This window comes from Rasamsonia emersonii (genome assembly GCF_000968595.1).
Source record: "Rasamsonia emersonii CBS 393.64 chromosome Unknown ctg1118621760708, whole genome shotgun sequence".
In the NCBI taxonomy this organism is placed as follows: Eukaryota; Fungi; Ascomycota; class Eurotiomycetes; order Eurotiales; family Trichocomaceae; genus Rasamsonia; species Rasamsonia emersonii.
Genome location: NW_013562791.1, coordinates 1 through 12,132, shown reverse-complemented (window position 1 = coordinate 12,132; position 12,132 = coordinate 1). Strand labels below are relative to the sequence as shown.

Sequence of the window (12,132 nt, the reverse complement as noted above, 5' to 3'; positions counted from 1 at the left end):
TTCTCGAGGATGAGAATGGAGAGGGCCTGATTCGGGAACGCACCACGCCCCATGGCATTGTGGGAACTCTGATTCTGTACGGACCGTTGTTTGACAGTTTGGCGTCGTTTCTCGTGCAGCGTTTCGCTTCGCAGCCTCGCATTGGGGCTCCGTCGTCAACGTCGTCGTCCTCGCCGAATCTTGACTCCAACGTTACGTGGATAGTCGCACGGGTGCGAGCAGGCTTCGTCCTCGTCAAGTTTGGAGCAAAGGATCATGAAGCAGCAAAGCAGTGGTTAGGCGGCTTGTTACGCGAAGAGGGGAGCGTGGAGAGGGAATTCGGGCATGAGGCGTTGCGCTGCTTATAATTAAGTCTTCTATAATGCTTGTTTTTCTATTCTGAGAAATGTAAACCCCTTTCCATACTAAGAATTGAATATCCGACTGTAAAGAAGCTCATGTCTCCCAACCCAAAGGTTCAGCGTGGGAACCACCTGGCCAGCACGTTCTACATCCGTCTGCCACTCGCGCTCGATCCGGTCTGCAAGCATCTCCTGCAAGCTTCTGCTCGTGAGGACACTCTGCGCCTGATACGGGCCCATCACAGACGCACGAACGGCAGCGCTGAGGACCGCCTTCGCATGATTGAACATGAAGAGATAGGCCGTCTGGTGAAGATCCAGTCCCATAGCCAGACAGGCCACACCCCACAAGGGCGCAAAGTGCCCTTTGGCCCTAATTCATTGACAGTGTCGGCGCAGGATTTTAACGCGTCTGAAAAGCCTGCAAGCGTCTTGACTGCTGCCGTCGTAGCAGTGTCTCCTGCTAACTGAACGCTCGAGGCGTACGTCGTGCGAAAAGCTCGTTCCCATACCCCAAGCAATGCCCTTCCCTGCGCAAGGCTCACCCGTTGCGCAACAACACAGGGTGTCGACGCATCCAGGTCGTTATCGAGCGTTTGCAATTTCTCGGGGTGTCGATAGGCAGCCAAGAGGTAGGGGAGAGATGTACTTGCAACCGACGCAATGGAGAGTTTCAGAAAGCGATGGAACGATGCGATTGGCGTTGTTGATGCCGGAAGGGGCTTGTGGTGAGCAAGATACGACTCGAGGCCGCTGGAATATGCAAATGAGCCTAGTGGAAGGGCTGAGTCCGATAGGAGGAGCAATGCGTGGGCGGGATCTAGATACATTGTGTCAGAACTAGATATTAACCTGTCCTTGCAATTTTCACATACCGTTGGACATCCTGACGGGCTTGCCATCCCGATGGGCAGAGGATGCGAATCGAGCTCTAGCATTGTTCAGACGAGCCTCAAGATGCGAAATCTCTTTCTCCAAGTCCTGCAGATTAGTCGTCCCATTCATAGGAGACATTTTGACAGCAGCATGTGTTTAGCTGTTCTTATAGCACAGCACTGATGGGGAAACAGAGTGGCAGGAGTCTTTTTGTCTACCTAGGTATCTTGCCCTAAGCGGTAGCGGGTCCAGAGGAAATCGGCATCTTTTAGATTTTTTTTTTGAATAGGATTTGTATTAGGTACACTGTAAGACCCTTGGATCGCTGGTTTAGGTTGTGACCGAGTGGGAAAGCTACCTAGGTGACCCTGGTTGGTTGTCTCCAGTCATTGATCGACACGGTATTTTGGAAATAATGTTACAGATCAGTCTATGACACCTAGAATTACTATCATACTATCGTTATTAGTATCATTGTCATACGATGTCATGCTATTATCAGCATCATTATTAGTATTACCATCTTATAATTAATTAATTACTCACAATAAACCACTCCGTACATAGAATACATTCTAATAATTATCGTGTGAAATTCAGCCGCCATTGCATAAATAATAGCATTGCGACTGGTCATCCCATTACATGCTCAATACTTGCACATGCGTGTCTGGATTCGGTGACTTGTTGTCATTCCCACTGCATACGAGTCCTTCTTAGGGTTAGTTCTGTACAAATTATGTACCTATGTAGACAATTGACTGCTGACAGGACCACTCCCCGCTATGACTGATCTCTTTCTGTATGGTCCCTCCTCTCCATCCGTCCTGTGCTATATAAATCCATGCATCGATCCCTATTGCTTTCCCTCCTCACCCCCACATACCGTCTGTATTTGTATTCTTTCCCCATTATTGTTACTGACTCATCAGTCAAACCATGCCTCATACTTACTCACTCCCACGAAAAACGGGCTCAGTCATTCCCACGACCCACCGTCCTTTGAATGAAACTTTTTTCCATTGAAACAAAGAAAGAGATGTGAGAAAAGTGGAAGTCGCATGTGCTTGCTATTGCTATGTATGAATAAATAAACGAGAGTCTTTTAGTAAGACTAAAAAAAAGAGGTCTGTATGAATGGATGGATCTTGGTTAAATTTAGACTTTGCATTACAGACATCTATCTGGTATTGAAACAGTACTACTAGTGGTAGTAATACTGCTGGAGGAAAATATACTGGCTAACTGATTGACAAACTGATTCGCTAATCAACTCAAGTAAACAAGTCAAATCATCAAGTTAATCACATTAACGCCGCCCAGTCTATCACAAGCAAGGAAAATCCAACATGACGACCAGACCAGTCTATCCATCTATTCATCATCTATAGATCTATCCATCAATTCATTCATCATGACGTGGTGACCTCATGACAAACAAACACGATGAAACAAACAGACAGCGAGGCAGACAGTCAGACAGTCAAAAAGTGCTGGACTACTCCTCCTCATCATCCGTGTCCGGCGGCCTAGGCGTCCCCTTCGGCGAGTTCAACCACTCGATATGCCTTAGGCGTCGCCGCACCTCGCGCTCCTTCAACTGCGCCCGCGTCAGTTTCTTCTTCTTCTTCGCCTTGAACTTGAGCTCTCCCGTGTCCTCGGCGCCCGAGTTGGCCGCCGACGGGGTTGCGCTCGACACGGCCGAGCTGGCCACCGTGCTGCCCGGCTGACTATCTTCAAACCGCTCCGTCTGCACGGCTGTATTCGTCCGGTGCGTGATGCGCCCGTCCGCAATGTGGATCTGCTCCGGGCACAGCGCGCCGACAAACTCCTCGTTGTGCGAGATCATCACCACTCCGCCCTTGTAGTCGCGGATCGCCACCGCCAGCCCGCCCAGCGAGTCGCGGTCCAGGAAGTTGGTCGGCTCGTCCAGCACCAGCAGATGCGGGTTGTTCCACATCGCGCCCGCCAGCACCACCTTCACCTTCTGCCCGCCTGACAGTCCCCCGATCTGCGTGTGGTTCGCGATATCCGGGTCCAGCCCGACGTCCTCAAAGTGCTTCGCGATCACCTTCGGCTCCAGCACCCGGTACCCCAGCCCTTCGCGCGAGGCCTCGTGGTCGTCAAACTCCTGCACCAGCTTCGCGAAGCCCAGCTCTATCAGCGTCTCGCGCGACACCATCGTGTTGTGCTTCGGCAGCCATCCGAGCCATTTCACCTCGTACTGGAACGACTTCTTCCACTTCTGCCGGCCCATGAGCGCCTCGATGCGCCGCGGGCCCTTGCCGTCGCCTAGATCGATCGGTTTCTCCATCTGCGCCCGTTCCTCGTCCGTCATGATGCGCGTCTGCTTCAGATACACCTCGCGGTCGTCGCCGTTGGCGTAGCGCCACTGCAGATACTGGTTGGGCGTCTTTTCGAGATGCATCTCGACGTGCTCCAGCGCGTGCTGTTTGATGTACCCGATCCGGAGGTTGGGGTGCTTCTCGACCTTGCCGCTCTGCGGGACGAGCTCGCCGGTCAGCAGCTTGATGAAGGTCGACTTTCCGGCACCGTTGCCGCCGATGATGGCGGTTCGGGAGGAGAGTGAGAGCGTGATGGACGCGTCAACTAGAGACGGTTTCTTCGCGCCAGGATACGTGTACGACACGTTGCTCATGCGGAGGATGGCCCGGGTCTGGGACTTGACACCAGTCAAGATGCCAGGAGGCGGGAACTTGAACTGCACGTTCGACGCAGACAGCGTGTAGTACGTCTTGGCTTCGGGCTTGACCTTGACAAACCTAGACACAGTTAGTCTCTGACATCTTACAAATATACATCATGAATACGTACGCTGCGAGATTGCCCTTGTACAAGACCAGTTTCTTGTTCTCGTAGTGATAAATGTCGGTGCAGACCTCGTCCAAAAACCCCGAGTCGTGACTGACGATCAAGCTCGTGATCTCGGTGTGCTTCTTCAGGTACTCCTGCAGCCATTTCACATTGGCCACGTCCAGATGGTTGGTCGGTTCGTCCAGGAGGAGGACGTCCGCCTTCATCAGCATGGCGCGGGCGAGCGCCAGCTTCATCTTCCAACCGCCCGACAGCGAACCGACCTTCTGCTCCTGTCTGCCGTCGGGACCAGCCGTGAAACCAAATTCGCTGAGGACAGCCGAGATCTCGTCTCGGTCAACGGAGGCCAGCTCGGGATCCTTGGCGCAGTAGTCCAGGACCGTGAGATCCGCATTCTCGCCCTGGTTGTGCTCGACGAAGCACGTCTTCACGACCTCCTTCGGAGGAAATCCCTCCAACTTCCCCTCGGCGATACTGCGCATCAGTGTCGACTTGCCCGCGCCGTTGCGACCACACAGGCCGTAGCGGTGGCCTTTTAGGAGACGCAGATTGGTGTGAGACAGGAGCAGCATTCCTCCGTAGGCGAGCGAAAAGTCGGCATTGACGATCTCAACCTCCCCATCTTCCTCCTGAGCCGGCTGGCCAAACTTGCGGTGGTCTTCCTCGATGAAGTACGCCTGAACCTCCGAGGCAACCGCCTCGTGCTGGTCATCCTTCAACAACCCGCGCAGATACGGTCCGACACACGCCGGGATGCGGTCATGCATCCGGACGTTCACATCCTCCCGGACCATCTCTGCAACATAAGTCTTGGTCAGATCAAACAAAGCAGCGTCTCCTGGCTGCGCCAACCCCCCGTGAGCCTGCACCTTGGGCTCCAGGACCTTGAGCACATCCTCCGGAGTGGTGTGAGCCTCATCGGCCTTTCCATCGTCATCACCCATCGCCTTCTTGATGACATCGAGAGCGCGCGTAGCGAGTTCACGGACTTCGGGAAGGGAGGCGCGGTCCTTCACCGCTTGAACACCAGGCTTCAGCTTGGGGAGGAAGGTCCGGGCTTCCGTAGGGTCATGGACCAACTTGGTCAGGTTTTCGACCACGACCACGGTCTGGCGAAGGACCTCCTGCGGCGTGGTAGGCGTGTTGAGGGATCGCTCGAGCAGAGGGGTGAGCAGGGCGAGGACCGGCGAGGTCACGACAGCAACGAATGTCGTTTGGGACAAGGCGAGGATTGCCTTTTGCAGCGTTTCCGCCGAAGGCTTCTCCATCGTCTTGATGAGCAGAGGAATCCGCGGAATGACATCCTCGTTGGTGATCAACGTGGTCAGCGCAGTCATCGCCTTAGTCGCCTGTTTGGCGACCTCGTTCTTCAGGTCGTGCATTCCCGACTCGACGACAGGAATCACTTCTTTCAGGGTCTTGCCCATGGCCTCGCGGAGGAGGTCCTTCACGCGTTCCTCCTCCTTGGTGCCCGTTCCCATCTTCGCCTTGTCGGCCATCTTCTCGATGAGCGCGTAGGCGCCCACCGCACCCTGCCATTTGGCCGTGCCTTTGCTCAGATACCTCAACAGAGCGGGCAGGAGGGCGTTGACCATCGACTCTGGCTTCAGACAGACGAACAGGGCATCGACCGCGTACTGGGCCGCGTCCCGCACCACGGCGCCCTTGTCGGCCAGCGCATCCAATGCAAGATCAAGCACGCCGCCATCCTGGATCAAGAAGACCACCTCACTCAGCGGGTGCTCGCGGGGGAATCGCTCAAACAGCGCGCCCAAGATGAGCATGGAACTCTCCCGTCTCGCTCCGCTCTTCTTGTCGGCGGCGCCTTTCTTGATCTCCGGCAACAGATTGTAGCTCAGGAGGCCGCGCACACCGACGGACTGGATGAGGAGGTTGGTGAGGGCGTAGGAAGCATCGAGCGACTCCTGCGAGGTCTGCGCGGTGAAGATGCTGTTGAGGAGGGACGCGACCTCCTCGTTGGAGGGCGGGACCGAGGACGGCGTCTTGGATACGGCGATTGGCATGGCTGGCGTTTCTGAGGGGGATACCTGGTGAGGCATTCTATCGACAAGAAGATTCAGCAAAACGAACGGATTCTGAGAAGCCGTACAAATGGGTATGATTGCACTGAAAAACAATGGCGGCCTGACGCCAGACGGAGGTCTCTATATGCAGAATATTTACAGAAACAACAGGGAAAAAATCAATCAAAATTAAGATTAAATTAGAAAGAAGGACTCTCCAGGCCCGTCCACTCGACAAGAGTGAAACGAGTATGAAGAGAGAGATTTAATTGAAACAACAAGCAGACGCGGGGTGGATGGATTTTTTCTGTTTTGGCAATTTTATCTTAAGGTAGCGGCAGACACGCCACCGGCACGTGCTGGCCAATCGGAACGCTCCGTCGGCCATGTGCGCTGGCAGGTTGCCCAAACCGGCTTAGCGCGCGATAAGATAAGCAGATAACGTGATAAAGTCATTAAAGAAGTCATGATTTCTCATTCTCTCATCTGTTGATTCTAGTCTTTTTTTTTTCCCTTTCTCGAAAGATGTAGATGTATATGTAATGTACTGTACTGTACAGACATACGCCTCATCTCACGTACCAGATAATGCACCAGCGTTATGCAATCAGGATCACTAAAAGAGAACTAATGACGGGATACTATTTAAAAACCTGCAGAAGAGTGATTAGTATAGGAAGAGAAGGATTGGTAAATATCGAGGAACGGCATTCAACTCACCCTTCTCCGTGTTGCCCTCGCCCATGCTCTTGCTGCTGCTGCTGCCACTCTGGATGGCGCCCAGAATGCCATCCAGGTACGGCGCTCCACTCCATTTCTGATGCGTCAGCACGTCCACGCCCAGCTCCTTCTCACGCGACTGGATGAGCCGCACGTAGGCGAGCATGCCCTCGTCCTTGAAGGCGCGCGAGAGCTCCGTCGTGATGGTGGCGTTGGAGTGGAGACCGGCCAGCGAAATCAGCTGGAGAACAAACCTACATCATGTCATCAGTATTGAATGCAAGGTGTACAACAAACAAACAGCCAACTCACCCATGCTTGGCGAGATCCCAGACAAAGGACTTCAGCGACGCCTCGTCAAAGCCCTGCGCCATCCAGTTGAAGGACGGGCTGAGGTTGTAGACGAACTTCTTCCCCGGATACACCTCCCGCACGTCGCGAGCCAGTTTGGCCGCCTTCTCGACATTGGGGTCGCCCGTCTCCACCCACAGGAGATCCGCATACGGAGCGAACTCCTTGGCGCGCTTGGTCGCTGCGGGGAAGCCAGCGCGGTAATGGTAGAATCCCTCGCGGGTGCGGGGGACATCGCATGACCAGACGACCGGGCTCTTGGTAAACTCCTTCGCCAGTTCGCGACGGCGAGAGAGAGACAGGTTGGGGTTCTCCCGGACCTTGGCTTGATAGGCGTCGCGCACAGCCTGGGAGGCTCCTTCGGCTTGCAGATGCTGGTCGACAGCTGTATCTCGTATTAGCAAATCGTTCTATGGTCGACCATACCAGAAACATACCTTCGTCAAACGTGACGAGCTTGTGGGTTTTCACCCAGTTGCTCTCGTACGCATCGATCTCCGCGGCGCTGGCTCCGTCGCGTTCCATCGCCTGGAGCGTCTCTGCCAGCGGCTCAATGTCTTCCGTGACGCCCAGGATGAACTCGTGGTCCCGGACATCGACGGCGCTGCTGAGCAGCTTCCCGCTCTCCGAGTCGGTGCGCGCAATGACGAGATTCTCCGTCCCCATCAGATCCCACTGGAACCGCGCCGCGACCAGGCGGTTGATATGCTCGCCGACGGGGACGAGCACTTTGCCGGCCAGATGGCCGCATTTCTTGCCCCCGTGGAGCTGGTCTTCGAAATGCACGGCCGCCGCGCCGTTCTCGGCGAACAGCTTGGCCAGCTTCATGACAGCAGACAGCCCTCCGTGTCTGGCCAGAGTTAGCAAAAGCCAACCAGCAGTGTACTGAGTCAACAGACGTACCCCGTGTCTCCGTCTGCAATGATGGGCCGCAAATAGTCGATGTACGGGGTCGACTTGCGCTGCTCGGGACTCAGCTTGCGCCGTGCGTCCCAGTGTTTCCGGTCATGCAGCTGCTGGGCCTTGAATAGCCTCTGGACCTGGTTGGGCACGGTGTTGTACGGATAGTCGCCAAAGTCGGGAGAGACTTCGTTGGTCGTCGTCAGGAGCGACGAGCACGCCCAGCCGGAGACATACAAGACTTCCTGGTTGGGGGCTTGCTGGGTCATCTGGACGGGGTCGATGGCGCCCACTGGTGACGAGCGTTACTTTCTGTCTACAACTGCATCCATGACAGCCCCGGAGAATCTTACTAGTATGGACGGGTTTTCCTTCAGCTGCCCGCTCATTCAGCAAGTTGAACAGCTTCCGCGCCATAATCGAGCTGGGATACGACTGCTGCAGCGACCCGCGCTTGCTGACGATGTCGGCGGCGGTATACGGGCGTTTGATGCCCTCGAAGCGCGGCGTCTTCCACCAGGCCTCGACATCCTTCACCTGCTGTTCAAAGAGCGCATCCTCAGCGTCGCCCGCCTTGTCCTGCGTGGACAGCAGCTGGAAGGAGTCTGATGGGAGAGACGTTGATACGGGGGGCTCGACGGGCGGCAGATGTGACGATGATGACATCCGAGGATAGCCGCACGCGAAGCAGCGCACGGCGGACGACGAGCGCAGGGGGCGAAGGCGTCGAGGCAGGCGACGAGAGAGAGAGCGGATCATCATAGTATACGAACACGAAGAATCAAAGGAATCGAAGGGCAGAAGACTGGACGTTCAGTCGAGGATGAGCATGGTTAGCTGGAACAGTTATCACAGTTGGTGCAGCCAGGCCAGCGGACTGGTCGAATGAAACAAGCCAAACAAGCTCCATTGATCCGGAGGCTTACCTAGACAATAGTGCCCCGTATAAGCACAGACAGAGCCAGTATAACCAGCGATATTCGGACTGCACAGCCGATGTCGCGAATCGGCAGAGCATTCTTCTTCCTCGGTCGTTTCCTCGGCTGTTTTGCTTCCCCGCGGGCAGCGTCGGTCAGGTGGTCGGAGCGCTGTGATTGGCCTGCTGGCTGCCAGGCATCTCGACCTCTCTGCAGCTCTCCTCCTGCCAGCTGGACGTTATTCTTCTCTGTGCTCTTGTTCTCATACTGAACAGCATTGTGCTGGGAAGACACATCTTCCACCGTGTGCACCTATCTTGTTCCTCCTGCTCCTGCTCTGCTCTGCTCCAGCTCCAGCTCCACAGGCACCCCGGATTAGCCCCGCAATTCCCCAGATTACCGCCATGGCCTTGACCTCGCGATCCGCCCGCCGGGCGTTGAAGCTGGCCCAGGTATGTCGCCCTGTATAGACCCTGTCTTTGTCCTGGCCATGCACTGACTGTCCAGAAGACTGCCCGCCCATTGCGGGTCTACGCTCGCTCCTACGCCACCTCTGAGCCCGACCTCAAGACCGCCCTCAAAGAAGTCATCCCCGAGAAGCGCGAGCTGCTCAAGCAGGCCAAGGAGCGCGGCGATGAGGTCATTGGCAACGTGACGGTCTCCAATGTCATTGGGGGCATGCGCGGCCTCAAGGCCATGCTCTGGGAGGGCTCCGTGCTGGACCCCAACGAGGGCATCCGCTTCCACGGCCGCACCATTAAGGACTGCCAGAGGGAGCTCCCCAAGGGCCCGTCCGGCACCGAGATGCTCCCAGAGGCCATGTTCTGGCTGCTGCTGACCGGCAAGGTGCCCTCGACCGCCCAGGTGCGCGCCTTCTCGCGCGAACTGGCCGAAAAGTCGCATCTGCCCGAGCACATCCTCAACCTGATCAAGTCGTTCCCCAAGGACATGCATCCCATGACGCAGCTGTCGGTCGCCGTGGCGGCGCTCAACACTGAGTCGGTGTTCGCCAAGGCCTACGAGAAGGGCCTCAACAAGGCCGACTACTGGGAGCCGACGTTCGACGACAGCATCTCCCTGCTCGCCAAGATTCCTCGTGTGGCGGCCCTGGTCTTCCGTCCGGACGAGATCGACACCGTGGGCCGACAGCCCCTGGATCCCAACCAGGACTGGTCGTACAACTTTGCAGTGCTGCTGGGCAAGGGCGGCAAGGAGAACGAGGACTTCCACGATCTGCTGCGGCTGTACCTGGCGCTGCACGGCGACCACGAGGGCGGCAACGTGTCGGCGCACACGACGCATCTGGTCGGCAGCGCGCTCAGCGACCCGTTCCTGAGCTACAGCGCCGGTCTGCTGGGTCTGGCCGGTCCTCTGCACGGTCTGGCGGCGCAGGAAGTGCTGCGCTGGATCCTGGCCATGCAGGCCGAGATTGGCCCCAACTTCACCGACAAGGACGTGGAGAACTATCTGTGGAACACGCTGAAGTCCGGGCGCGTTGTGCCTGGCTACGGCCACGGCGTCCTGCGCAAGCCGGATCCTCGATTCCAGGCCCTGATGGACTTTGCCGCCACGCGGCCCGACGTCCTCGCGAACCCGGTCTTCCAGCTCGTGAAGAAGAACTCGGAGATTGCCCCGCGCGTGCTGACGGAGCACGGCAAGGTAGGTTCTTTCGATTGCAGCGAAGACAATAGCAAGGCTAACTCGTGCTCCAGACCAAGAACCCGCACCCCAACGTCGACGCCGCCTCCGGCGTGCTGTTCTACCACTACGGCTTCCAGCAGCCGCTCTACTACACCGTCACCTTTGGCGTCAGCCGCGCGCTGGGGCCGCTGGTGCAGCTGATCTGGGACCGTGCGCTGGGGCTGCCGATTGAGCGGCCTAAGAGTATTAACCTGTTGGGGTTGTTGGAGAAGAAATAACAGCGTCACAGCGTGGTATGAGTGATGGTCCGCATAATGCTCGAGTCGACCTCTATGAATAAGCTTGCGGTGTCAATGATACGATATTGCTGTTGAGTCTTTGAAATTTTTTTTCCCCTTTTTCTTGTTTTCTTCTAGCTATGCTTGTCCGTTAGTCGCGAGTTCTGATAGACTTGAATAGATGAGAATGAAATTGATTCTGTTTCTATCTCTGACTGATCTTGGTATCATGAGTGCAATTCATATTATGTACGTATGTACGCATCTCTGTATGTACAGTACAACCACGCCCATGCCAACGTACGGTATGTCATACCTTTTCCCCTGCACTGAACCCATTCAGCTCGCTCCGCTCGCAGACTAAAGCCTCGCCCTCTCAGCAACGAGATCCTCCCACTCGCGCTGCCCAAACTCCACATACGACTCCGCCCCCGGCGGCAGATACAGCAGACGATCATTCTCCCCTCCAGCAGCTTTCGTGCCACGCTTACTCGGGTCCACGCCCTCCTCACGCAGCGGCACCTTGTTCTGCTTGTTGTTGTGTATGTGGCTGGAGGCGCGGACGATGCGCAGGAAGACTGGCACCGCGTAGCGCGGGAGTTTGGAGCGGACGTAGCGTGTGAAGGCCGCGAAGTCGAAGGTCTTCTCGTCATCGCCGTCCTTCGTGCTGCTGAGCTGGATAGCAGCGCAGCCCGCGCGGCCTTCGTGGTTGGGCACTTTCACGCCGTACACGTTCGCCTCTGCGATGCCCGGATACCTGCCCAGCACCTCGGCCACCTCCGCCGTCGACACATTCTCGCTCTTCCACCGGAAGGTATCGCCCAGCCGGTCGAGGAAGAACCACCGCCCGTCCGATGTCCGGCGCAGCGCGTCCCCCGTGCGGTAGAACAGGTCCCCCTTGCGGAAGACGTCGCGCACAAACTTCTTGTCCGTCGCCTGCGCGTTGCGCCAGTACCCCTGGAAGGCATCCGTGCTGGGCACCGCGACGAGGATCTCGCCTCCTTTCTCGTAGGGCTCGCGGATGGCGAACCCCGTCTTCGCGTCGCGCCGGATGTCGCCCGTCTCCGGGTCGATGGCGACGGGCACGTACGTATTGCGGAACAGCGTGCGCAGGAGCAAGCCATGATGGCCCACGGCGCCCGTCAGGTAGGGCCCCCGGTCGTGGTTCGTCAGCGCGAACATGCCCTCTGTGCTGTTGAAGAACTCGGCCACTTCCTGCACGCCGAACCGCTCGCGGAACCGGTCCCAG

General features: G+C 56.6%; 5 protein-coding genes across 5 annotated transcripts; 1 reads left to right on the top strand and 4 right to left on the bottom strand.

The window, feature by feature from the left end:
• Positions 1 to 580: 580 nt before the first annotated feature.
• Positions 581 to 1,355, bottom strand: T310_8315 (uncharacterized protein; the record flags this gene model as incomplete). The annotated part of the gene is made up of 2 exons (XM_013468906.1): positions 581 to 1,161; positions 1,217 to 1,355. The coding sequence occupies 2 exons, from the start codon at positions 1,353 to 1,355 to the stop codon at positions 581 to 583; spliced, it is 720 nt and encodes a 239-aa protein (XP_013324360.1).
• A 1,360-nt stretch (positions 1,356 to 2,715) lies between these two features.
• T310_8314 (mRNA-nucleus export ATPase (Elf1)) lies at positions 2,716 to 6,076 on the bottom strand (the record flags this gene model as incomplete). Its single annotated transcript, XM_013468905.1, has 2 exons — positions 2,716 to 4,000; positions 4,053 to 6,076. 2 exons carry the CDS (start codon positions 6,074 to 6,076, stop codon positions 2,716 to 2,718), a joined length of 3,309 nt encoding a protein of 1,102 aa, XP_013324359.1.
• A 645-nt stretch (positions 6,077 to 6,721) lies between these two features.
• Positions 6,722 to 8,464, bottom strand: T310_8313 (Isocitrate lyase; the record flags this gene model as incomplete). Its single annotated transcript, XM_013468904.1, has 6 exons — positions 6,722 to 6,729; positions 6,797 to 7,050; positions 7,109 to 7,532; positions 7,585 to 7,997; positions 8,051 to 8,339; positions 8,401 to 8,464. 6 exons carry the CDS (start codon positions 8,462 to 8,464, stop codon positions 6,722 to 6,724), a joined length of 1,452 nt encoding a protein of 483 aa, XP_013324358.1.
• A 904-nt stretch (positions 8,465 to 9,368) lies between these two features.
• Positions 9,369 to 10,883, top strand: T310_8312 (2-methylcitrate synthase; the record flags this gene model as incomplete). The annotated part of the gene is made up of 3 exons (XM_013468903.1): positions 9,369 to 9,416; positions 9,472 to 10,623; positions 10,677 to 10,883. The coding sequence occupies 3 exons, from the start codon at positions 9,369 to 9,371 to the stop codon at positions 10,881 to 10,883; spliced, it is 1,407 nt and encodes a 468-aa protein (XP_013324357.1).
• A 360-nt stretch (positions 10,884 to 11,243) lies between these two features.
• T310_8311 (AMP-binding enzyme) lies at positions 11,244 to 12,132 on the bottom strand (the record flags this gene model as incomplete). The annotated part of the gene is made up of 1 exon (XM_013468902.1): positions 11,244 to 12,132. A coding segment is annotated over one exon (889 nt), but the record flags the coding sequence as incomplete, so codon positions are not given.